At 43.8% G+C, this 24,674-nt stretch overlaps 1 protein-coding gene across 8 annotated transcripts in view; it reads left to right on the top strand.

Moving 5' to 3' along the window:
- The window catches only part of DGKD (diacylglycerol kinase delta), a 206,032-nt gene that overhangs the window by 167,323 nt on the left and 14,035 nt on the right, over window positions 1-24,674 (top strand). For 5 of the 8 annotated variants that reach the window (XM_029615077.1, XM_029615075.1, XM_029615078.1 and 2 more), the window contains 2 exons: window positions 3,209-3,326; window positions 10,973-11,103. In XM_029615077.1, coding sequence (XP_029470937.1) covers window positions 3,209-3,326; window positions 10,973-11,103 — 249 coding nt within the window. Of the gene's footprint in view, window positions 1-3,208; window positions 3,327-9,859; window positions 10,002-10,972; window positions 11,104-24,674 lie in introns of those variants that run through there. The other 3 variants (XR_003858537.1, XR_003858538.1, XM_029615076.1) reach the window with 3 other exon arrangements.

Here is a 24,674-nt window from a genome sequence, read left to right as displayed (position 1 = left end):
CAAGGGAGTTTTGGTACATTCTTATCTCGACAATTGGCTCATAAGGGCAAAGTCTGAGGTCAGTTGTCACACAGCAGTCAGGAAGGTGATTCATGTCCTGCAATCTCTAGGCTGGATGGTGAATTTTGCAAAGAGCCATCTAAGTCCGTCTCAGTCTTGAGTATTTGGGAGCTCGATTTGATACAAACGTAGGCAAGGTGTTCCTAACAGAGGAGAGAGCATACAAGTTACAAGCACACGTTCAATGCTTGTTGGGGTTGCGAATACCCAGAGCCTGGGATTTGTTTTTACAGGTTCTGGGATCCATGGCCTCCACCCTCGAGTTGGTTCCCTGGGCCTTTGCGCATATGAGACCATTACAAAGAGCTCTCTTGGCACAATGGAATCCATTGTCTGAGGCCTTTCATCAGCCAGTATCTCTCGATACTCCCATGCAAGACAGCCTGTCTTGGTTGCTACAAACGTCCAATTTAGTTCGAGGCGTCAACCTGGAAGTACCAGATTGGATAATTATCACTACCGATGCCGGTCTCTCTGCTTAGGGTGCAGTTTGCCAGCATCAGTCAGTCCAGGGCACTTGGCTGGAGGAGGAACACTCCTGATCTATCATTTGCTTGAAGACTAGGGCAGTGAAGTTAGTGTTACTAGCTTTTTTGCCTGTGGTTCAAGGTCGCTCAGTCAGGGTCTTATCAGACAATGCGATAACCGTAGCCTATATCAATCAGCAGGGTGGAACTAAGAGTTGAATGGTGGCACAGGAAGCTCAGGAGTAAATTCTGTGGGCGAAAGAACACTTATTCCAGATAGCAGCATCTCATATTGCAGGAGTTGAAAATGTCCAGATGGATTTTCTAAGTCGCAGACTTCTAGATCTAGGCAAATGGGAATTGTCAGATTTGGCAATGCAGCTCATTCGCGAGAGGTGGGGTTGCCCCCATGTGGATCTAACGATGACTTGCCACAATGCAAGGCATCTTGCTTTTTCAGCCGCAGCCGAGAATATGGGGCCAAGGGAGTTGACACTCTGGTGATTCCTTGGCCTCAGGAAGTTCTACTTTACTCATTTCCCTTGTGGCCTCTGATAAGAAAGATCTTGCGCCGAATAGAGAGGCACCTGTGGTATGTCATGCTGGTAGCCCCAGAGTGGCCGCGTCACCCGTGGTTCACAGATCTGTTCAACTTGGTAGTGGACGGTCCGTTACGGTTCAGTCATCTTCCTCACCTGCTTCATTAGAGCCCCATATTTTCAGATCATGCAGATCATTTTTGTTTAGCGACTTGGCTTTGAAAGGCAGTGTTTGAGGCGCAGGGGATACCCAGAGGCGATTATTACTACCCTTCTACACGCTAGGCGGATGTCTACATCATTGATTTACGTCTGGGTCTGGAAGGTCTTTGAGGCATGGTATATATCTAAAGGTGTTCAGGTATTACGTTCTTCGGTGTCTCAGATTTTATCTTTCCTTCAAAGCAGTTTGAGCAAAGGCTTAGCTTTTAACTCTCTCAGAGTTCAGGTAGCGGCTCTGGCTTCTTTACGTGGTACAGTTGACGAGGGGATGTTTGTCCTCTCCACCCAGATGTGGTCAGGTTTCTTCAAGGGGTTAAAAATTTTCGCCCTCCAGTGAGGAGAGTCTGCTCATCCTGGAATCTTAATCTTGTCCTGCGATTTTTATGTGAGCTACCCTTTGAGCCTCTCCACAGGGTGACTCTTAAAGATTTGGCCCTAAAGGTTATTTTCCTGGTAGCTATTTGTTCTGCTAGAAGACTATCAGAGTTGCAAGCTTTATCTTGTCGCAATCCATTCCTTCAGATTTCAGATTCAGGCTTTTCATGTTAATCAGACTATGGAGCTTCCAGCCTTTTCGGATTTGGATGCTTCTGTGCCTCATGCGCGAGAGCTCAGGCATTTGGACATCCAAAGAGCCTTAATGAGGTATCTCAAGGTGATGAATGATTTTAGGAGATCGGACCATTTGTTTGTTTTGTGGAGTAGTGCGAAGAAAGGGACCCAGGCTTCCAAAGCTACCATTGCGAGGTGGCTTAAGGAGGCCATTGGGTCAGCCTACATATTCAAAAGGCCATCAGGTACCTGACGGTTTGAGGGTTCATTCTTCTCGGTCTCAAGCAGCCTCGTGGGCAGAGGCCCAGTTGGTTTCGCCACAGGAAATTTGTAGGGCTGCAACTTGGAAGTCACTGCATACCTTTTCGAGACATTACTACCTAGATGTCGTGGATCTAGAGACTCATTCTTTTGGTGAGAGTGCTTTGTGAGCGGGACTCTCCAGGTTCCACCCTAAGTAGGGGAGCTTTGGTACATCCCAGGAGTCTGGACTGATCCGGGTATGTACAGGGAAAGGAAAATTGGTTCTTACCTGCTAATTTTTGTTCCTGTAGTACCACAGATCAGTCCAGAACCCACCCGATCTAGGAGGTGGAGAGTCATCTGCTCGGCTCTGGTTGCTTCCAGTACTGTATGATTTTTTTGCTGTTCTAATATGGGTTAAGCTGTTTGACTATTTTCCCAACAAGTTTTTACCAGTGTTTTTTGGCTTGGGTACAGTTCAATACTGAGGAACTGCAGGTGGCACCAGGGATTATGAAGCAGTGTCAGTTAAATTTTCTCTGTCTCCATCTGCTGGCAAGGATGCATAAACCCAGGAGCCTAGACTGATCCATGGTACTGCAGGAATGAAAATTAGCAGGTAAGAACCAATTTTCCTCTTGTGGTGACCCTCCATGTGTTTCCTCTGAGGGATTTCCTGTGAACAAACTGTACATTATCTCTGGAGAATCCCTGCAATGAAGCTCAGTGTGTTCTCTCTGGGAGAAGATGGAGTCCCTGTAGTGATACTTTGTGCATTCCCTCTGCAGAGAGCTGTGTGGTGTACTTGTGCTTTTTGCCCGAATGGTCCCTGCACTGACACTTTATTCTCTCTGGAGAATGCCTGCAGTGAGGCCTCTGTGCTTTCACGCTGAAACTCCATGTGCTCCTTTGGTGGGGATCCCTGCATTGATGTTCTGTATGTTTTCTCTGTGTGGTCCGTGCATTGACCCTCTGTGTGTTCTGTATTGGAGGACCCTTGTGGTGAAGCTCTGGGTTTTCCCTCTGGGTTTTCTGCAATAGCACACTGTTTTTCTTCTGGGGAAATCACTGAGGTGATGCTCTGTGTGTGGTCTTTGAGGTGATGCTCTGTGCTTTCTTTCACAGAACCAGATAATGGATTTTTCCAAGCGCAGTCGCAGCGGTAAATTTCGCCTGGTGACGAAGTTTAAAAAAGAAAAAAACAACAAGAACAAGGAGATGGGACTCAGCATGGGAATGCCGGGTATCTACCTCTGCAGTTGTCTGCAGCCCAGTGCTCAGAGTCTTAAATATCTCCTGTATTTGTACTCTCTTAGCCTCTTCCCCATTCTCCTTCCTTCTACTGCCCCCACATACCACTGCCTTGTCTCTCTGTTTGTTCTTTAATATACAGTCAGATCTTGTTAAACCACTTAATAATGCAAACCTAGTTATAACTGATCAGTCAGTCCTTGTTACATTGGACATTAGCTGTAGAGTATCACATGTTTTTCTAGCGTGTAGCCATATGGACTCAAGACCAATGGGTTATGTGCTCCCCTGCTAGCAGATGGAGACAGAGTCAGGTTTCAAAGCTGACATCACCTTAGATATATCCCTGCAGTGAACTCAGCCATTCAGTATCTTTCCGAGATCCCTCAGAGGTGTGCCTTGGTCTGGTAACTGGTTCCTGGCGTGGACTTTGCTGCTGAAGCAATTGAAATGCAGCAGGTGCAGGAAGCCGAGTGTGGCAGTGACGGCCTAAGCCCTCTTCCACCGCCTCTGTACTCAGCCGGTAAGCACTGAGCCCCGGTAAGTAGTGAAGAACTTCTCCTAACCAGAGACGTGGAAGGACTTCAGTAAGTCTTTCCTCCGGACTCCTTGCTTGGCACCGGAACGTCGTTCCCAATCCTGTTAGGGCAAGGGAAGGGGTTTTTCCGAGTGGGTTGAGTGGCCCCCTGTTGGACTAGGCCCCCACTTCAGGCTAGGTAATCACTCCATGTGGCTGGCCGTGGCGGTGCCATCTTGCACGAGGTTTGGTGTGGCATCATTTTCCCCCGTCATCCGTCGGTATGCATTGTGTGGGCCGGCACTTTGTGCTCCTAACACGTGCACCTGTGCGCATAGCTGCGCGCATAACAACACGTTTAACCGACCACTTAGATTTGCACGCACTGGGGCGAGTCTGTATGTGCTCGAGAGGCACTAGCTGGCTGAACGCACAAAATACAGAGTATTATGGCCCCAACAGCAAAGAAGCTCAAGCGACACTCCCTTTGGTTGTGCCTGCCATATTAAGGCTGCACAGTCTGACCTGGAATCCTTCCTGTGACAGCACTGTGAGGAGGCCCAGGGAGGGCTGGACTCTCAGAACTTTTCCAAGTCCGGCCCCTCCCAGTCAGAGGATGGGTCAGCCATGACCTTCTCTGACAGTACCCCAGACCTGAGCAATTCTGGGGCTCCATCCTTCCCAGGAGAGGGGCGGGTCAGCGGCCCCTACCCCAGTTCCTCCTGGGCTAAATATGGACCTGGCGGCCTTTTCTTGGTTGGAATTCTTTCAAGACCTACAAGCCTTTGTTCAGGCACAGTCAGCTACTGCCCCTGCCCGGACCGAGCCCCAGCTGGAAAGGCCTCTCCCTGTCAGCATGCCTCAGGACATGCCTTGCTTCTCCACGGGTATCCCTGACAGGGACCCAGACACAATGGATGACGAAGGGGATGCGGATTAATTGGAGGACAGAGAAGTTCCTCCAGGTCTGAAGTCATACCGGACCATGCTTCGATTTTTCTACAGAGATGAATTATCGGCCCTAGTCTCCCAGACCCTGAAGACTCGGAGTCCCAGGCATGGTACCCTATGTCTGAACTAAAGAGGAATCCCATCCTGGTGTCTCTAATGAAGGCCTCTTGCTATTTCCCAAGGCTAGAAGCCATCCAGGAGTTGATTGACCTGGAAAAGGATGCCCCAGAAGCAAGTTTTAAAGGAGGTCGGGCCTTGTACCCTCGGGATCCGACGGTCAAGGAATGCCTGTGTTTCCCGGGAGTGGATGCCCTGGTCTGTGCCATCTCGAAGAAAACAACTATCCCATTTGAGGGAGGGAGCGGCCTTGAAGGATACCCACTATAGGTGATTGGAATCCATCCTTAAGCAGGCCTTTGGCGCGACATCAATGACACTGCGGATTGCCTCTTGTTGTGACCTAATGGCTCGTTTGTGTCTGCTTCTCTTGAGAGAGTCAGTTAGCTCAGGGGCGCATACCGGAGAAGCAATCAAGCCAGCTGCGGCCTTCCTAGCGGATGAAAGCTCGGACTTAGTGCGTGCCTCGGCCAGAGGAGTAGCCTCAGTGGTAGCGGCCAGAAGGCAGCTATAGTTGTGAAATTGGTCAGTGGACGCAACCTCTAAGGCGAACCTCACAAAAATGCCCTTTAAGGAATCCTCCTTATTCTGAAGCGAATTGGAGAAGCTAGCCAGTAAATGGATTGAATCTCCAGTGCCCTGGCTACCAGAAGATAAGGAAAAGAGGTTGCAGCACCCCTCACCCATGAGGGGTCTGGCAAGGGGCTTCCAGCAATTCCGGCCCTACAAGAACTCGTCATTCCAGACATCCTGGCCCCCAGGAAGGTCTCAGTCTTTTCGGTACTGACAACCAAAAAGAGGAACAGGTGAAAAGAGGATAACTAATGGGACAGTGCAATATCAGGGTGCAAATTATTTCACAATGATAGGGAGGATCAACTTGGTTGGGGGTGTGGCACTTTATGTCTGGGAGGATATAGAGTCCAACAGGATAAACATCATACAAGAGACTAAACGTTCAGTAGAATCTATATGGGTAGAAATCCCATGTGTGTTGGGTAAGAGTATAGTGATAGGAGTATACTACCATCTACCTGGACAAAATGGTCAGATAGATGATGAAATGCTGAGAGAAATCTGGGAAGCAAACCAATTTAGCAGTGCAGTAATAATGGGAGATTTCAATTACCCCAATATTGACTGGGTAAATGTAACATCAGGACATGCTAGAGACATAAAGTTCCTGGATGTAATAAATGACTGCTTCATGGAGCAATTGGTTCAGGAACCAGCATTTAATTCTTAGTGGAATACAGAATTTGGTGAGAGAGATAATGGTGGTGGGACCACTTGGCAATAGTGATCATAACATGATCAAATTTTAAAACTATAACTGGAAGGGGGATAATAAGTAAATCTAAAGCTCTAACACTAAATTTTCAAACGGGAATCTCTGATAAAATGAAGAAAATAGAAAAAAGCTGAAAGTTGCAGCTGCAAAGGTTAAAAGTGTTCAAAAGGCATGGACATTGTTTAAAAATACAATCCTAGACGCGCAATCCAGATGTATTCCACGCATTAAGAAAGGTGAAAGGAAGGCAAAATGATCACCGGCATGGTTAAAAGGTGAGGTGAAAGAGGTTATTTTAGCCAAAAAAAAATCCTTCATAAATTGGAAGAAGGATCCATCTGAAGAAAATAGGAAAAAGCATAAACATTGTCAAGTTAAGTATAAAACATTGATAAGACAGGCGAAGAGAGAATTTGAAATGAAGTTGGCCATAGAGGCAAAAACTCTAATACAAACTTTTTAAAATATATCCGAAGCAAGAAACCTGTGAGGGAGTCAGTCAGACCGTTAGATGACCGAGGGGTTAAAGGGGCTCTAAGGGAAGATAAGGCCATTGCAGAAAGACTAAATTAGTTTTTTGCTTCTGTGTTTACTAATGAGGATGTTGGGAATATACCAGTTCCAGAGATAGTTTGCAAGGGTGATAAGTTCAGAAGAACTGAACCATATTATCATGAACCTGGAAGATGTAGTAGGCCAGATTGACAAAATAAAGAGTAGCAAATCACCTGGACCGGATGGTATGCACCCTAGGGTTCTGAAGGAACTCAAAAATGAAATTTCAGATCTATTAGTTAAAATTTATAACCTATCATTAAAATCATCCATTGTACCTGAAGACTGGAGGGTGGCCAATGTAACCCCAATATTTAAAAAGAGCACCAGGGGCAATCCAGGAACCTATAGATCAGTGAGCCTGACTTCAGTGCCGGAAAAAATAGTGGAAACTATTCTAAAGACGAAATCACAGAGTATATAGAAAGACATGGTTTAATGGAACACAGTCAACATGGATTTACCCAAGGGAAAACTTGCCTCACAAATCTGCTTCATTTTTTTGAAGGGGTTAATAAACATGTGGATAAAGGTGAACTAGTAGATGTAGTGTATTTGGATTTTCAGAAGGCGTTTGACAAAGTCCCTCATGAGAGGCTTCTAAAAAAACTAAAAAGTCATGGGATAGGAGGTGTTGTCGTTTTGTGGATTACAAACTGGTTAAAAGACAGGAAACAGAGAGTAGGATTAAATGGTCAATTTTCTCAGTGGAAAAGGGTAAAAAGTGGAGTGCCTCATGGATCTGTACTTGGACCGGTGCTTTTCAATATATTTATAAATGATATGGAAAAAAATACAATGAGTGAGGTAATCAAATTTGCAGATGATACAAAATTATTCAGAGTAGTTAAATCTCAAGCACATTGTGATAAATTGCAGGAAGTCCTTGTGAGACTGGAAAATTGGGCATCCAAATGGCAGATTAAATTTAATGTGGATAAGTGCAAGGTGATGCATATAGGGAAAAATAACCCATGCTATAGTTACACAATGTTAGGTTCCATATTAAGAGCTACCACCCAAGAAATAGATCTAGGCATCATAGTGGATAACACATTGAAATCGTCGGTTCAGTGTGCTGTGGCAGTCAAAAAAGCAAACAGAATGTTGGGAATTATTAGAAAGGGAATGGTGAATAAAACGGAAAATGTCATAATGCCTCTGTATCGCTCCATGGTGAGACCGCACCTTGAATACTGTGTACAGTTCTGGTCGCCGCATCTCAAAAAAGATATAGTTGCGATGGAGAAGGTACAGGGAAGGGCGACCAAAATGATAAAGGGGATGGAACAACTCCCCTATGAGGAAAGACTAAAGAGGTTAGGACTTTTCAGCTTGGAGAAGAGACGGCTGAGGGGGGATATGATAGAGGTGTTTAAAATCATGAGAGGTCTAGAACGGGTAAATGTGAATCGGTTATTTTCTCTTTCGGATAATAGAAGGACTAGGGGGCACTCCATGAAGTTAGCATGTGGCACATTTAAAACTAATGGGAGAAAGTTCTTTTTCACTCAACGCACAATTAAACTCTAGAATTTGTTGCCAGGGGATGTGGTTAGTGCAGTTAGTGTAGCTGTATTTAAAAAAGGATTGGATAAGTTCTTGGAGGAGAAGTCCATTACCTGCTATTAATTAAGTTGACTTAGAAAATAACCACTGCTATTACTAGCAAATGTAACATGGGATAGACTTAGTTTTTGGGAACTTGCCAGGTTCTTATGGCCTGGATTGGCCACTGTTGGAAACAGGATGCTGGGCTTGATGGACCCTTGGTCTGACCCAGTATGGCATGTTCTCTTTCTTACCAAAGGTAGTCTCGGAATTTCACCTGAACCAATCCATTTTCTAACCATCTCCAGATAGACGCAAGGACACGGAAGACTACCGCCTCCTATGCCATTTAAACGTTGGTAGACTTTTAGTGTGGTATCTGGAATGTTCAGAACCGGTGCGCAAGACAGACTGTTTGTCCTTCACGGAGGAAGAAAACAAGGTGAAGCAGCTTCACGAACTACCATAGCTTGCTGGATCAAGGAAGTGATTACAGGAGCTTATGTGGAGGCAGGGAAGCCTTTAGCCCTTCAAGTCAAAGCTCATTCCACTAGGGCTCAGGCCGTATCCTGGGCAGAAGCTAAGCTACTGTCTCCCGTCAACATCTGTTGAGCAGTGATGTGATCTTCTTTGCACACCTTTTCCAGGTTCTATCGCCTGGTCGTCCAGGCCCGAGAGGACGCAGCCTTTGTGAGGGCAGTGCTAACTGGACCGCGTATAGCCTCCACCCCGTTCCCATAGGTCCTGAGTCCATCTGGCTACGCTCTAAGAAATGGAGAAATTACTTGCCTGATAATTTTGTTTTCCTTAGTTCAGACAGATGGACTCAGCATCCCGCCCACGGTTGCACATGAACGGTGGTAAGGAATCGCCCATAAAGGGGATTTTGATTCCATGAGGTTACAGGAGTTCAGGGCATCTATAGTATTGCTGAGATTCAGCACTTATGTTTGGATGAGTACAGTTGCGGTCTCCAGTTTTTAAAGTTATTAAATTGTATCCAAATTCTAATCAAGTTCTTCAATAGTGTGTCCACAATGGCTTTTTGAAGAGAATACTGAATGGCTGAGATTACTGCAGGGGTGTATCTAGGGTGACGTCAGCTTTGAAACCTGACTCAGTCTCCCATCTGCTAGCAGGGGAGCACATAACCCATTGGTCCTGAGTTCATCTGTCTACACTAAGGAAAATGAAATTATCAGGTAAGTAATTTCTCCATTCCAGACTGGATAAATTAAGCCTGGATTATCTAGGTCTGACTGTATCACAGATGGATAAATATTTTGTGTGTGCGTATATATATCTTTTTGTGTGTGTGTGTGTTTTCCCTTTTTCTCAGTCAGTGTCCTCGCATTTCTCTTTTTATATTTATAGGTTCCTAATAAGAGATGATTTTTGAGGACTTTATTTTTTAATTTTGTTTTTTTTTTAGCAGGGAAGGATAGTCTTAAGTTACCAGGTAGTCCATATGCTCACGTTGTGCCGTACCAGTCCCTTCCCTTTGATGTAGTTAATGATGTTTCTCTCGTTGATTCACCCCCAGGCTTTAATCAGTTCTCAAATCTAATTGGCTGGGGATCCTGCATCCACACAGGTGCACCCTGAGCTCAAATCCTGATGGTCAGTAATGATAAAAACTGGGCAGTGAAATCAGCCTGTGGTACCTGGACCCTTTCTCCTATTGGGTTAGTTGATTTATTAGTTTTTAATCTACCCATGAAGCTTTGCTGCTGCTAAACACATGATTTTTTTTTTTCTTTTTATGGGTTCTTTGGGTTCTAAGGACTTGCAGTTACTTGCCTCTGTCCCAAGGGATTGTCAGGGTTCTAGATTCTTAAGCACATGCGGGCTGTCTCATTTTTCACTACTAGTCCCTTCCACAGGCATCCTGAGGAGGGATTTTATTCTCAGCTGATGTGAAATATTCAGTTCCAGAGGAGAAAATGAAAGCTAACTTTTTTGCTTGCATTGTATGTAAATATTTTGCATGCATTTGTATGCAAAGAAGCACAGTGGATGTCTTCTGGGTCACTGCAGAAAAATGTCAGCTTGGTGGTGTGAAAGGGCAGAGGCCAGGTAGATGGCAGACAAACACAGTGGTGACAACTTCCCATGATTCAGCATGGTAATCCTGTTATGTAATGACTCTGCTCCCATGCCTGAACTGTGAGATGGGTACTGGTGTTCCCCTTTTACTCTCTTCTTTGTAGAATTGTGGATATTGCTGATCCTCCTCTCTCCCCCATGTGAAATTGTGGGTACTGCTGGTTCTGCTGTGTTGGGCTTTTGACCTTTATCTTTCTCTAAGGTGGTTATGCTGTAGTCCATCTTTTCTTTCTCCTCTGTCAGTCTGTCTTTCTCACAACCTGTGTGGTTTTTGTCAGTACCTTTCTTTCTGAGTTTTGGGTGTATTCTGGGTCTCTTATTGCCTGTTGGTCGGAGTTCTATTGCCCTCCCCTCTCGCTTCCTCTCTCTCTCTCTCTTTAGTTTTATGGGTTTGTGCATAATGTTGACCTTTCTCTGTCCACTCTGGGACTGTGGGTGTTATGATTTTCTTCTCTTTCTGTCTGGGAATGTGGGAGCTGTTGGTCTTCCTTTCACACTCTGCTCTGGGTTCTGGGAACTCAATGCACTCCTGCTTTTCCATCTCTGACAGTTCACCTCTGGGGGACGGAGGAGGTGGCAGCCTGGCTTGAGCACCTCAGTCTCTGTGAGTATAAGGATATCTTCATTCGACACGACATCCAGGGCTCTGAGCTCCTTCACCTCGAGCGGAGGGACCTCAAGGTACTTTCCTGTTGATAATAACGTTTCCTCTGCATGGCGCTCTTTGCTGGACTAGTCCTCCAGCCAGATGCTTCAGGGGACCTGTCTTCTGAAGGATTGGCTTCAGCATACACTCATTTCTCTCTTTTTCTCCCCAGTCACTTTGTGAGCACTCTGGTAGCCATTGAAGGGTCAAGGGCTGGCCAAATTTAGAGAGAAGTCCAGTATAGCACAGGGACAGGCAGTAGCGGAAGGCTGACTAGGCATAAGAGTTTGAGGATGCATGTTTATATGTCTTGCCTGTTTCTTAAACCTCCTCTCCTAGGAAAGCAAAGTCCTTATAATCTCAATGACATTTTCTTTCTCCATCTGTTGGTACACTCAGCATTAATGCGCTAAATTTATTACTTTTATTGTATGTGACTTCTGACATTGTAATCCTTCTGTTGGTCAGTTGCAGACCCTCCAAATGCATTGTTTCCAGGAACAATCCTTCATTTCAGTTTATATCTCATTTATGTGTGTAATATGAATTGATGTTATGAAACACTTCCTTATACAATAAATGGAGTATAAGATATAAACCAAAATGGAAAAACTCCTTTCCCCCTAATTATTACTCATACTAATTGAATGTGACCATCATAATAGGCATATCGATAAATTGCTCTCACAAATGCATGCTCTCTGCCTTATACGTAATTATAGGTCACTGTGAACCCCCAACGTGTAATTTTATTAAACTTTTTTTGCAAATAAAAATTGTCCATATTATTAATTATAAACAAGCATGCAACAGGGCTGCGAGAGTGAGTTGAACAGCTGCCTATGAAAGATTTTTACATTTAGTTTGTTCTGAATATTCATATAAGAAGAAAGATAAGTACCAGCATTTGGAAATATACAAGAACTGTTGCATGCTTTTTTATAATTAATAATGTGGACAATTTTTATTTGCAAAAAAAGTTTTAAAAAATTACACGTTGGGGTTCACAGTGACCTATAATTACATATAAGGCAGAGAGCATGCATTTGTGAGAGCAATTTATCGATATGCCTTATTATGAAGGTCACATTCAATTAGTACTCCTAGGAGGAATAGGAGTATTTTTTCTATTTTTTGTAATATGAACTGGACATCAGGATGCAGTGAGATATTGGCACTGGGAGATCCAAAAGTTACTAACTTTGAAATTACGATACTCAAACCTGTAGGATAAAGAGTAATCTGTAACTTTCTCCTCAGCAGTCTGAAATCGTAGGATATTCTCCTTCCCACTATAGGTGGCTGACTAATGAAATCTCACATATCCCAATATTTCCAGAAGCAATAATAGCATGTGATCAGATGCTCTGTCTCCTATGATGCCTTAACACATTGCTGGTCTCCTGCAGCCCTGGAGAATCCCACTCACAAACGCCTTAACAGCCTTGAAAATACACTAAAGCCGCTGTCAGGAATGATTTGCGTGGCGCCTGGCGGCAGTAAAGAGAGGAAGCCACCACCAGACCACTGCAAGGAGGCAGTCACTGCTGCAGCTCAGTGCAGCCCCCTTGCTTTTGGGACATGGTGAGGAGGAACCATCTCTGTAAAAGGCAGGGAGGGAAAAGGAAAGCGGCCAGAGAGAGGAAGATGGAGGGAGAAAGGTGGAAAGGAGGCCAGAGGGCGGGAGAGTTGAGGAAAGGAAGAACAGAAAGGTTGAGGGAAGGGAAGCTAAGAAAAAAAAAAAAAAAAAGAGCAAGTACAGAAAAGAACTTGCCCAGGGAGCAATGTGTGCTTTCTGAGCATCACAGAGATGAGAGGGACTTGGGTGGGGGGCAGGAGAGGCAGCACAATGGGCCTAGCATCTCATAAGAGTAAAGTTTGAGCCATCACTAATAAATTTTAGATAGAATTCTTGAGAGTTGTCTCCACCGGAATAAGATGTGAAATCTTAAAATTTGCAGGCTTCTTTCCGTTCCAGTTTTGTTGAGTCAGGTAACGAGAGGGCCAGGCCAGCTCGCCCTCCAGTGAAACTGCATTCGTTAAGATTATTAGTGGAGCCAAGGTCAGGCTCTCATTCTGGAACACGGTAGAAGCTGAGGCAGGAGAAACTCTAAGTGCCATCTTGGCCCTGTGTACTTGTACAGCAGGAATATCAGTCAGGTCATAAATGGTGGTATTATAGATGCCAGTGCTTCTGATATGGAAGGGGTTTTTTTTTTCCATTATTCAAAAACTGTTTAGAAGAGAGGGGCCAGAGGTTTTTGGGTTTTTTGTCTAAAACCATCCCCCCTCCCTCTCCCCAAGGCTTTTTCTCTGAGACTTTCTTATTCCCTAAAACTGGCTTTTTCCTCTGACATTATTTTCTCTAAGAGCCCTTGCTTAGGATCTTGCTTTTGAGAGCCATTCCATCTAACCGTTAGACTGACGACCATGCCCTCTGCATCCAGCTATGGAAGCCAGTCCACTTGACTGTAGAGCTAACAAGAACATCTTCTGCGTCCAGCTATTCGCTAAATGCATGGAGCGACCCTGCCTTCTAGAAAGGATCCTCTCTTTCACAGGTTGTGTCTGCAGCCAGTTGGGGTTAGACAGGCAGTCTGCCTTTGGACTATTCTGTGATATCCAGTTCTTGGTCACTTCTATTGCAAGTTTAACTGGATTTGTCCTTTACGTGAGTACCTAGTTAAATAAGACCTATACAGCTTCCTGATTTCTTCTCCAGGATCTGCTCCTTCTTTCAGGCAGCAGGGATCGGCCTTCCACCACCTCCTTTTTCTCTGGCTAGCAGTTTGCTCACTTAGGGGCAGATTTTAAAAGGCCTGTGCGCGTAAATCCTTCCGCCTAGTGCGCAAACAAAAGTACGCGATCGCGTATTTTTTAAAGATCTACCCCTAAGGGTCTTCTTTTCCAGGAGTTCCTAGGCATTGATGATGGATGGAGGTGAAGCCTTTTTATTTTTAAATAGGAAAAGAAGAAAGATCATCCTGATTTGTTTGTTTCCAAAGACAGTGTTAGCTTGGGCCACCCACTAATCTCAAGGCGATTGTCCAGCCATAGCCATGCTACCAACTATAAGAGGGGAGACTCTCAACTGTTTCAGTGTTTCTCTGCCCTTTCCTGGAGGCACACCTAACCTGTATGGTTTTCTGGATATCCATAATAAATATGCATGAGATACATTTCCATACATTGGGAGACACAGTGTATGCAAATCTATCTCATGCATATTCATCATGGAAATTCTGAAAACCTGATTGGCTAGGTGTGCCTCCAGGAGAGACTGGGAAACACTGAACTATTTTGATAAGCTGGATTGCCATTTTCTCAGAGGGTTTCTCAGCGTGTATTCTCGCCTGCTCCCAAGTTCTTAATATACACCAATGGTCCTGGTAGGTTGCTCTTTATTGGAGAGAGCAGCTAGATGATATTAGTAGAATGTGAACGGGGCTGGTATTAAGAATTATATGGCTCGCAGAGACATTGCAAGGATCCCCCTCCATCAACAAGACCATGCACCCTCCCCCTAACCAAGGTAAAGGGGGAGGTGCAAATAACAATAGATATAGATTAACTAATAAGAAAGTAAAAATAGTACAAAAGAACACTGCAAACAGATAACCGAAAACATACTAATAAAATAAAGGGTGAGCTGAGGCGCCCAATAAGGGGAGAAAATAAATAGCTAAGATAAAATAATAAAATGCCACAGAAAGGGCAAGCTGGTCCCTCCCACTGGAATGCTCTCCCCTCAGAACTCCGCTCGGAGCCCTGCAAATACAAATTAAAAAAAAAGCTAAAGACCTGGTTCTTTAAGCAGGCCTTCCCAGCATAAGTCTTCCAGTTCCCTTCCCGTCCCTTCCCGTCTATTATTTTATCTTAGCTATTTATTTTCTCCCCTTATTGGGCGCCTCAGCTCACCCTTTATTTTATTAGTATGTTTATGGTTATCTGTTTGCAGTGTTCTTTTGTACTATTTTTACTTTCTTATTAGTTAATCTATATCTGTTGTTATTTGCACCCTCCCCCTTTACCTTGTTCGCTGTATTTCTCTTAGTTCTTTGTAAACCGATACGATGTTCCTACGAATGTCGGTATAAAAAAGCTGTTAAATAAATAATGAAATAAATAAATAGTGGAAGAGTAAAGAGAGGTTACTGAAGAATGAAAATTAGACGGGGCAAAATTTGAAAGCTAAGGGGTCAATTTTCAGAGCATGCTCAGCTCATAAATTTTAGAACCCAGGAAGGAAAACTTTCAGAACTGCTCACGTGCACCCATTTATTCGTGTATATGGGCACACAAAAATGTACTACTTTATTTTTTACCGTGTGGGGATACGATATGCGCAGGTTATAAAATGCATGTACTATGCCTGCACAAACACTCATCTATGTAAAAACCAGGAGTCTCACAAGTTCGGACTTATCTGGAAAAGTATCAGCTCTTACCCAGTTAAGTTCCAGTTTATCTGGCTTAGTAGCCTCATATAGCCGGATAAGTCTGTAAAGCACCATTTGACCATCTAAGATAGCCGGATAAGTCTAAAAACAAGTACTGCTTATCCAGATAATTTCAAATTTGTCAGTCTAAGTAGCAGCAAAGGCAATTTGAACTTTTCTATACCGACATTCATGTGGCAAGATAAGTTTGAATTTAGTCAGAAATGTGTGCACAAATGATATAAAAGAGTATTTATGCTTAAAATTTTAAAGGGATATGTGAGTAGATTTTACTCGCAATATTTAGACGCATTTTAATCCCCCCCCCCCCCGGAAAGTCGGCTTTTACACGCATAAGTCATTGGATGTTTCTAACATGCACACAGCAAGGAAATTACCAGTTCATCTTCAGCTGACCATTTTGAGAGCACATGGTAGGAGCAGAGACTGCTTCAGAGCCTCGGGACTCCCCTCCCCTGCTTTTGCCCGTCGATTTAACCCTTGCTGGTGGCAGGGAAGGAACGGGGGGCCAGGAAGGACAATGGTCAGGATCGCTCCTCTTCAGATTTGGAGCAGTTTTCAGCGGATCTTGTCCTGCTTCACAAGGCCTATTTGGCTGAGAAGGAGGCAGGATCCAGGTGGCCACTTCCCAGAAAACCCCTTGTGAGTAAAAAGCCTCGGGGGGGGGGGGGAATCAGGTGGGCTCTGGAGGGATCCTGTGTCTCCTTGGGCTGGGATGGTCTATGTCTGAGGACGAGGACATGTCATGCGAGTCGGATGGGCCCAATCAGCGGCAGGATACTGTGGTGGTGCCGGACAAGGTCCCGGTCAACGATTTAGTGGATCCTATTCGATGACGTCCCGACTGCTGAGGGTGACTGCCCTCGGGTAGTTCAGTTGTTTTGCAGGGAGGAGTTAGGTCAGCTGGTTCACCAGGTGTTGGAAGATTTGGAGATTAAGGGGTGAACCTGGTCCTAAAGGGACTGCGGGGGCCTCCTGAGGTGGCTTTCCTTTACCCAAGAAAGTGAAGAAGTTAGTGGATCAGGGAGTTTCCCAAAGTGGGCCTGAAGGTAGCCAGAGCTATGGCTAAGCTATATCCCTTGCCGGAACAAACCTGCGAGGACTCGGATAATGAAGGGGTGACCCGGTCCTGGAGGGATTAAGGAGACCCCCATAGGCCTTTCCATTGCTGACTACAGTGAAGATGCTGGTAGATTGGGAGGGGGACTCTCCTGAGGCAGGCTTGGAGGTAGCAAGAGCTATACCCCTGGCCGGAGCAGATCTTGAAGTCCTTGAGAAAACATTCATTCCAGTAGCCAGAGCAGCAGCTCTAAAAGATGTCCAGGCTCGGAATCTGGAGATCCTGCTCAAAGATGGTTTGAGGTTTTGCTTGGAGCCTTCATGCAGTGCGTGTGCTGGGGTACAGAAGGCATGCAAGCAGTAAGGGGCTGAGGCAGGAGTGCCCTCTGTGGCTGATGCTCTGTTTGACATGATCCAGACTTCTGCCGGAAGATAGCGGTAGCTGCAAGAAGACTCCTATGACTACAGAATTGGTCGATGGATGTGCAACTATCTAATCTCCCCTTCAAGGGAAAGCTGCTATTTGGAGAGGATTTGCAGCAGCTCATGAAGCAAGTGGGAGAGTCAAAGAGTAATATATTGCCTGAGGACATGAAAAACCCCATGAAGCTTTTTCCTCTGCGAGCTCGATTAGGGGAAGGGGGGTGGGAACAGAGGAAGGCTGCGGGCGTTGACGCGCACAAGATGCACTAGTGTGCACGCGCATGTTATAAAATCGGGCGTCCATGTGTGCGCGCCGAGTAGCGCCCGCACATGGACGCCCATGCGTAACTTTGATAATTTACCCCTATATTTTTATTGGCAATCACTTCAACTTGTAGGCCAGACACAAAATAGGAAAACCCTTCAGTACTTCAGCCCATGAAGTCAGTGAGTTCCAGGTCCTAATGCTGATCTGCTTTATACTAAAGTTTACAAAGGCAACATGGTGCTCTAGGCATATCCCAAGTTCCTGCCTAATCTGGCATCGGAATTCCATCTTAACTAGTCTTTTGTTCTTCCAATATTTTTATTCACTTTTTATTTGTACCAGGCCAAAGCTTCTTACCACAGGTTGAACTCTTGCTTTCTGATGGGAGTAGAATAAAGTATGTTTGAAATTTCAACTTGCTTTGTTTTTGCGGGTAAATATACAATGTCCATTTGACTAACAGAGACTCTGTATCTTATTTCTCTGTCTTACGTCTTGTCAAGATTGTTAGGATGATGATGATGTTGCTAGGTCTCCACTAAGAAGAGCTGCCAAGCTGTACAGTATGGTGTTCTACCTACACTTTAACCAAACACTATTGTCTAGACCAGGGTAGGCAACTCTGGGCCTCGCGTGCCACAAACATCTGGTTTTCAGAATATCCTTACTTAATGTACTTGAGATATATTTGCCTGCACTGCTTCTATTGAATGCAAATATCTCTCATGTATATTCATTGTGGATATCCTGAAAACCATCCGACCTGTGAGAGGTACTTGAGGACCAGAATTGCCTATCCCTAATCTTGACACTGCCTGTTCTTTCTGGGACTCTTTTTGACTTTACAGTGCCTTAGAGGTCTAGAACGGGTAGATGTAAATAGGTTATTTACTCTTTCGGATAATAGAAAGACTAGGGGGTACTCCATGAAGTTAGCATGGGGCACATTTAAAACTAGTCGGAGAAAGTTCTTTTTTACTCAACGCACAATTAAACTCTGGAATTTGTTGCCAGAGGATGTGGTTAGTGCAGTTAGTATAGCTGTGTTTAAAAAAGGATTGAATATGTTCTTGGAGAAGTCCATTACCTGCTATTAAGTTCACCTAGAGAATAGCCACTGCCATTAGCAACGGTAACATGGAATAGACTTCGTTTTTGGGTACTTGCCAGGTTCTTATGGCCTGGATTGGCCACTGTTGGAAACAGGATGCTGGGCTTGATGGACCCTTGGTCTGACCCAGTATGGCATATTCTTATGTTCTTAGAGGTTGTTTTCTGTATAATAGACAACTCCCATCCTCTTAAGGCCCCTTTTTATAGATCTACCTCAAGGGTTATCTGTGTTTCTTTCTTGTATGAAAAAAAAACAACATAGAAACACCAAAAATTTATTTCTGTAATTTTTTTTCTTTTGTATCCTGTTGGCACACTCTTTCAGACACTTGTGTGTGACCTTAATAGTAATGCAAGAGGGTAATTGCTTAACTGCAATAATTGCTCTCCAGTGCTGATATTCCAGAACGAGTAGATGTGACTGAGGTCTTGAACGAGTAGATGTGACCCGGTTATTTACCCTTTCGAATAATAGAAGGACTAGGGGGCACTCCATGAAGTTAGCAAGTACGTAGCATATTTAAGACTAATCGGAGAAAATTCTTTTTCACTCAACGCACAATAAAGCTCTGGAATTTGTTGCCAGAGGATGTGGTTAGTGCAGTTAGTATAACTGGGTTTAAAAAGGTTTGGATAAGTTCTTGGAGGAGAAGTCCATTAATGGCTATTAATCAAGTTTACTTAGGGAATAGCCACTGCTATTAATTGCATCAGTAGCATGGGATCTTCTTAGTGTTTGGGTAAAATTGCCAGGTTCTTGTGGCCTGGTTTGGCCTCTGTTGGAAACAGGATGCTGGGCTTGATGGACCCTTGGTCTGACCCAGCATGCAATTTCTTATGTTCTAACTCATACTTCTTCTCCATTATCTTTCTTTAAAAAGAAAATGAGGCAATTGATTTCCAGTAACTATAATTACCTATCAGCACAGAATGTAAAGAAGAGAAAGTTTTAGAGTCTGAGAGAAGCGCCATGTGACAGAATATGTGGCTTATTGTATTTGCCTGTTGGGGTGCTTTCCTAAAAAAACAAGTAATTTCCCTTTCCAGTTAGCTCTTACTTCTCTGTCGTCAACACAGTCTCATTTTCATTTTTCTTTCTGTATGTAGTACCTACTTCTATATGTTTTGCCTTCCTCTTTTAGCCATATTTGAAATCTCATTTTATAATTTATAAAAGATTTTAATTACATTTAATACACTCATATCCTGTCTTTCCAAAGGCATTGCACAAGGTGAGTAAAAGCATAAAGCAATAAAAAATGCATAAAAAGATATAAAAGACAATAAATACTTCCAAACAATACCAATACAGGTAGAGTGACACACAGTAACTTTACTGTATATACACAGAGGGGCTGATGCAATACAGTGCGCTCAGCTGAGCGCACTGTATAACCCGCAGTTGGACGTGGGTCGAGTAGGCACTAATTAATCCCCTTATGCAATAAGGGGATTAGCGCCTCTACAACATGCATCTAATGCGGTGTGAATCTAATAGTGCTCATCACATGCAAAAGCATGTGATTGAGGCTATTAGGCATTCACTCCCGATGCAAAAAAAAAAAAAAAGTGCATCTAGGACGCACATTTTAGCAATCAGAAATTTAACGCCTGCCTGCAGCAGGCATTCATAGCTGAGCACTCCTTAAACTAGTACAGAAAAGCAGAAAAACTGCTATTCTGTACTGCCTCCTACTTAATATCATTGCGTTATAAAGTAGGAGGAAAAACTAAATAAACTAGCTTAAAAAAAAAAGAAAAAGTTAAAAAGCGCCAGTAGTCGGGTGCAGGAAACTGACACAACTGACAAGCGTCCATTTCCTGAATCCCCTGGCTGTGCAGCATTTAGGAAAACCGACGCCAGTAAACTCGGCGTCGGTTTTCCTAACCAGTGGATGGCCGACGCTGATCGGGTTCGCCAAGGGGGGGGCGTCTGGGGATGCATTAAGAAAGTGGGTGCTGACTTCAGCACCCGCTTTCTGCGCATATTTATTGCATCATCCCCAGAGTGTCCTGTCAGAGGACCTGGAGACTGTAGTTAAGGTTAGATAATGTATCAATCAAAGTACAATATACACAGTATGTAGCCTCCTGCCTGTGTAACGTGTACAAACATTTTATAAACTGAGGTGAATTAACCTCCTGCCTTTTATTAGCTCAAGAGAAAATGAGGAAGTAGCCAAGCAGAAAATAATGCAAATAAAATAATGAAGTTGCAGGCCACAAGGAGGGAGTGAAGAAGGCTATAAGGTTTAGAAAACATTAAATAAAACAGATTACAAATCAATTAAGAACCTGGGAGAAGGAGATAGGGTGTAGAACTGCTTAACTTTTCCATGTTTTCAGAAACTAGAGGTTGGCATTGAAGGCTTAGGAGAATAGGATTGCCATGAGATACATCTTCTAACAGTCCACTCTGGGCTAGTGGCAGGAAATTATGAGACCATGTGACTTCCACTCAGCCAATAGCCTTGTAAGTTGCATTCCAGAGGTATTCTATGTAGTTTTATGAAAAAGGAGAACAAAACCTTTTCTAATGCTGACCAGACTTGTCATTAAATAGAGCCGCTGTTGTTCTCATGTAGCAAAGAGCACAAAGTGTCTTGAGAGAAACTGAGAAATGAGTCTTTGCAAAAGTCTCTTCTGCCAAAACTTTATCCCCGGACTTTCCTTCGCAATATATTGCTGAATCCTGCTTTTTGTATGCTTTGCGGCTGAGTATATGAATGCATGCAATTTTTGCTTTGCAGGCTGATTACTATCTGTTTTACGGCAGTACTTGTGATTGTATGGTAGTTTAGCCACACTAGTGGCTGTATAGCTTTTATAATGACTGGTCCTGAATTTCACTTCTCACTCATGTGCCTGTGTGTTCTGATTGTGTTTTATGATAGCTGTTAATATTTGACTGTGTAGTTTGTGACATTTGACAAAGCTAGTAGTCGCTGATCATGGTTAACTTTGGCAACAGCTGTGCTTGACCACATTTATGTGTTGCTGGTCCTATTTGTTTCTTTGTACATAGTGTCTGATCTTGTGACTGTTTTGTTTCTGACTGGTTACATTATGTTCATTGTATCTGCATTTTTGTGTCTTTAAACATGTGACTTCATGTTATAATAATTCTTGTGTGTGGCTTTTATGTTTATATTTAACTACAGGCATAATGGTACTTGCCCTTCTCTGACATTCTGAACATGTATTTGTGGCCTTGTTTGTCTGTATGGTGACGGTATATGTGTAAGTGAACAGTGTCTATTCTTAGCAAAGTGTGTAACTTCACATCTTATGGTGTCACAGGCCTGACTGCGTCTTATGTAAAGTCAATGATAGTGCAATTCTCAGTAAACAAAAAGGTGAAATTTAAACTTACCTGTTAATTTCCTTTCTTTTAGTCCTGCCAGACCAATCTAGACAAGTGGACTGTGTCCTTCTACCAGCAGATGGAGACAGAGAAAAAAGCTCAAAGCTCACTTCACTTTCCCTGTAAAGGTCTGGTGCTGCCGTCAGCTATTCTGTATCCTATGTCAAAGCTAAGACAACAAAATCACCATTACAAACAAAACCAAATACAGCCAGAAAACAACACCCCTTGGTTATTTCCCCAGGAATAAGCATCCCTACCCTAAGCTTACAATTAGACCAGCTGCTTTCAGCGCGAGCAGGAATGTACTCACTGTTAGGTTTCTGATCTTATCAGTTCAGGAGTCCTTGATGCTGTGGCTTTCTTGGGTGCATTCTTGACTGGCCTGGCAGGACTAGAGAAAAGAAAATTAACAAGTTTAAATTTCACCTTCCTTATCGTCCATGCCAGACCAGTCCAGACAAGTGAGAAGTACCAAAGCTCCACCCAGTCCGTGTGGAAGGAAGCCACGATACCTCTCAGAACTCCTGCATCCAAGACATAGCCTCTCCCTGCCTGCACACCAATCTTGAAGGGTTTAGAGCATGGATGCAATTGTGGGCAAGAGTGCTGCCCTGTCATTAACTTCTAGAAAGAGACAGATTTTGATTCTGCCTATGAGGAGTCCTTAACTAAGACCTGTAAACTCTTGCTGGAGAGGCCAATTTGCTCCTCTCCTTGATTACTGCTGAAATTGATACCTTAGAAACCACTGTGCTTTAACAGGATACATTAGTAGCCAAAATATATATCTGAGAAGAAACTGGTCACCTACAAATATCTCAAAGATAGCCTGTAATGGATTTGAAATGTCTAACCCCATCCTGGCCTACATCGCCTGACTTTCTCACCCTCATAAATGACTAGCCCAATTCCATCAGTAATGAAAATCTACCCTCCAAAAAAGTGAATTGGGTGCATAAATCCCCTTTCTTTTAAAATTACCAAAGGCACCAAAAAGTCTGACTTCAACAACAAGACTTTAGAAATGCTGTCCTATGAAGCTCAAGAGGAAGGGATGCTGGCTCACTTCCAGGTCAAGGAGACCACCTGCAGTGGAGAACGTTTGATCTTGAATCTTCAGAAGAAAGTATCTAAACTGAGAGAGTAGCGAGAGAGCTATGTCTGTGTCTCTTGCATCAAGCCAGAGCCAGTCTTTGCTGTCTGCAAAATTTGCAAGTTATACCTTCATCCCAATCGCCTTTGGCAGAAGTACAAGATTGAAGGAATGGACCTCTCAACAGGAAATATTGTCTCCCCCATAAACTGATTTCACAGAGGCTCCAAGCTCTAAGATGTGTTATGTAATCCACTTTCATACCACTGGAGGGAATAATCCCTGACATGAAGTATTCTCACTATGTAGCCTAGATCTCTTAACAACTAAGGTTGTAAAAGAGCATGGACAGGATCTTCTAGGAAATAATCCTCTGACTTTTGTGAAGGAGCACCCCTGCTTGCACCTTCAAAGCACAGTTAAAAGCATGCACAGGCTTCCAGCAGATACACGGGCCAAAGACTCTGGATGCCAGTCGTGATTCTACCACGATATCTGAACCCCTTGGTTCCTGCTTTCCTTTTTGGCTGAAGAACTTGCTCATCTAGGAAATTAATGGGGCTAATCTGAAATCCACCCATGGAAGTGCACCACCTGACTTCTAGTAGAAAAAGAAAATTTTCTCTTCATCCAGCCAGACCAGTCTAGATGTATGGGTTATGCTCACCAACCAGCACATGGAGATAGAGAATAACAGACTTGCTGATGTCACCTAAATAGGCTCCTGTGCTGATCTCAGCCTGCCAGTATTCTCTGTCTCCAGAAGATGATAGGCGAGCATCCCATGCTCTGTGCTGAAGCCTTGTTAGGCCAAAGGAAGAAGTTGGAAAATTGGAAGAGCAACTCCCAAGATGAAAGTAGAGTACCCCTCTCTTGGTTGAAGGAAAATCACCTACCAAAAAAAAAAAAAAAAGTACCTCGATAGCCTGTTCCGCTTGCTGGCCTAATTAAAATAAAAAAGTTGAAAGAAAGGAACTTCAGGTTTGGCCTTGCTTAAAGGTGTGTCAGCCTTCTCTTAGTGAGTTTCCTGCCTCTCTGGTCTCAACAAGCACTGCAGGGAGCACGAGTGCAGAGGTGTGATGCCGTTGAAAAAAAGACGGTGCTCTGTATCGGGTGCGGGATTATAAGGCAGCAGGCTGAAGGAGCAGCTTGTAACTCTGTGATGGCTATGGCAAGCTTGCATATGTCGCAGCACGTTCAGAAGAGTGTTCTAGATGGTGATTCTACAGTTTTGGAGGAAGCTTCTCAGTTGGAACCTGGAGTGGCATATTTGACTGATGCTTCCTTTGATTTGGTTTGTAAAGCAGATAGGACTATGGCTTCTATTGCGGCCACTAGGTGACTCTTGTGGTTGTGTAATTGGTCAGTGGACTCCATTTCTAAGACAAATTTGACTAAGCTTCTGTACAAGGGTAAGCTATTGTTTGGCAAGGATCTTGAGAAGATGGCCAAGGTTTGGGAAGACTCTTAAGATACCTAGGCTTTCTGAGGATATGCCAAAGGTTTCATCTCATTCTATGGAGGAGCAAAGGTGTGCTCCAAAATAATGTACAGGTGGGCTGGTAAGCAGATAAAAGTCAGTAATTATGAATAATCACAACAGATTTATTTCAAAGCAGGGTCAGTAGTAGAATATAACTCAATCCCCCTGACACTGGACCATGTTTCGCCAAGGCTGTGTAAGTCATCCTGTTTTTTATGCTTAAAAGTTTTGCTTTTCTCATTTATTTTTATTTCCAGTCACTTGTTTAAGTAATTTTGATGCTACTAAAGTGCTTTTGATGTAATCCATCCTTCCCGATGAAGCCTTGGTGAAATCTGGT

This window comes from Rhinatrema bivittatum, chromosome 9 (genome assembly GCF_901001135.1).
Source record: "Rhinatrema bivittatum chromosome 9, aRhiBiv1.1, whole genome shotgun sequence".
In the NCBI taxonomy this organism is placed as follows: Eukaryota; Metazoa; Chordata; class Amphibia; order Gymnophiona; family Rhinatrematidae; genus Rhinatrema; species Rhinatrema bivittatum.
This window is presented reverse-complemented; position numbering and strand designations above follow the sequence as displayed.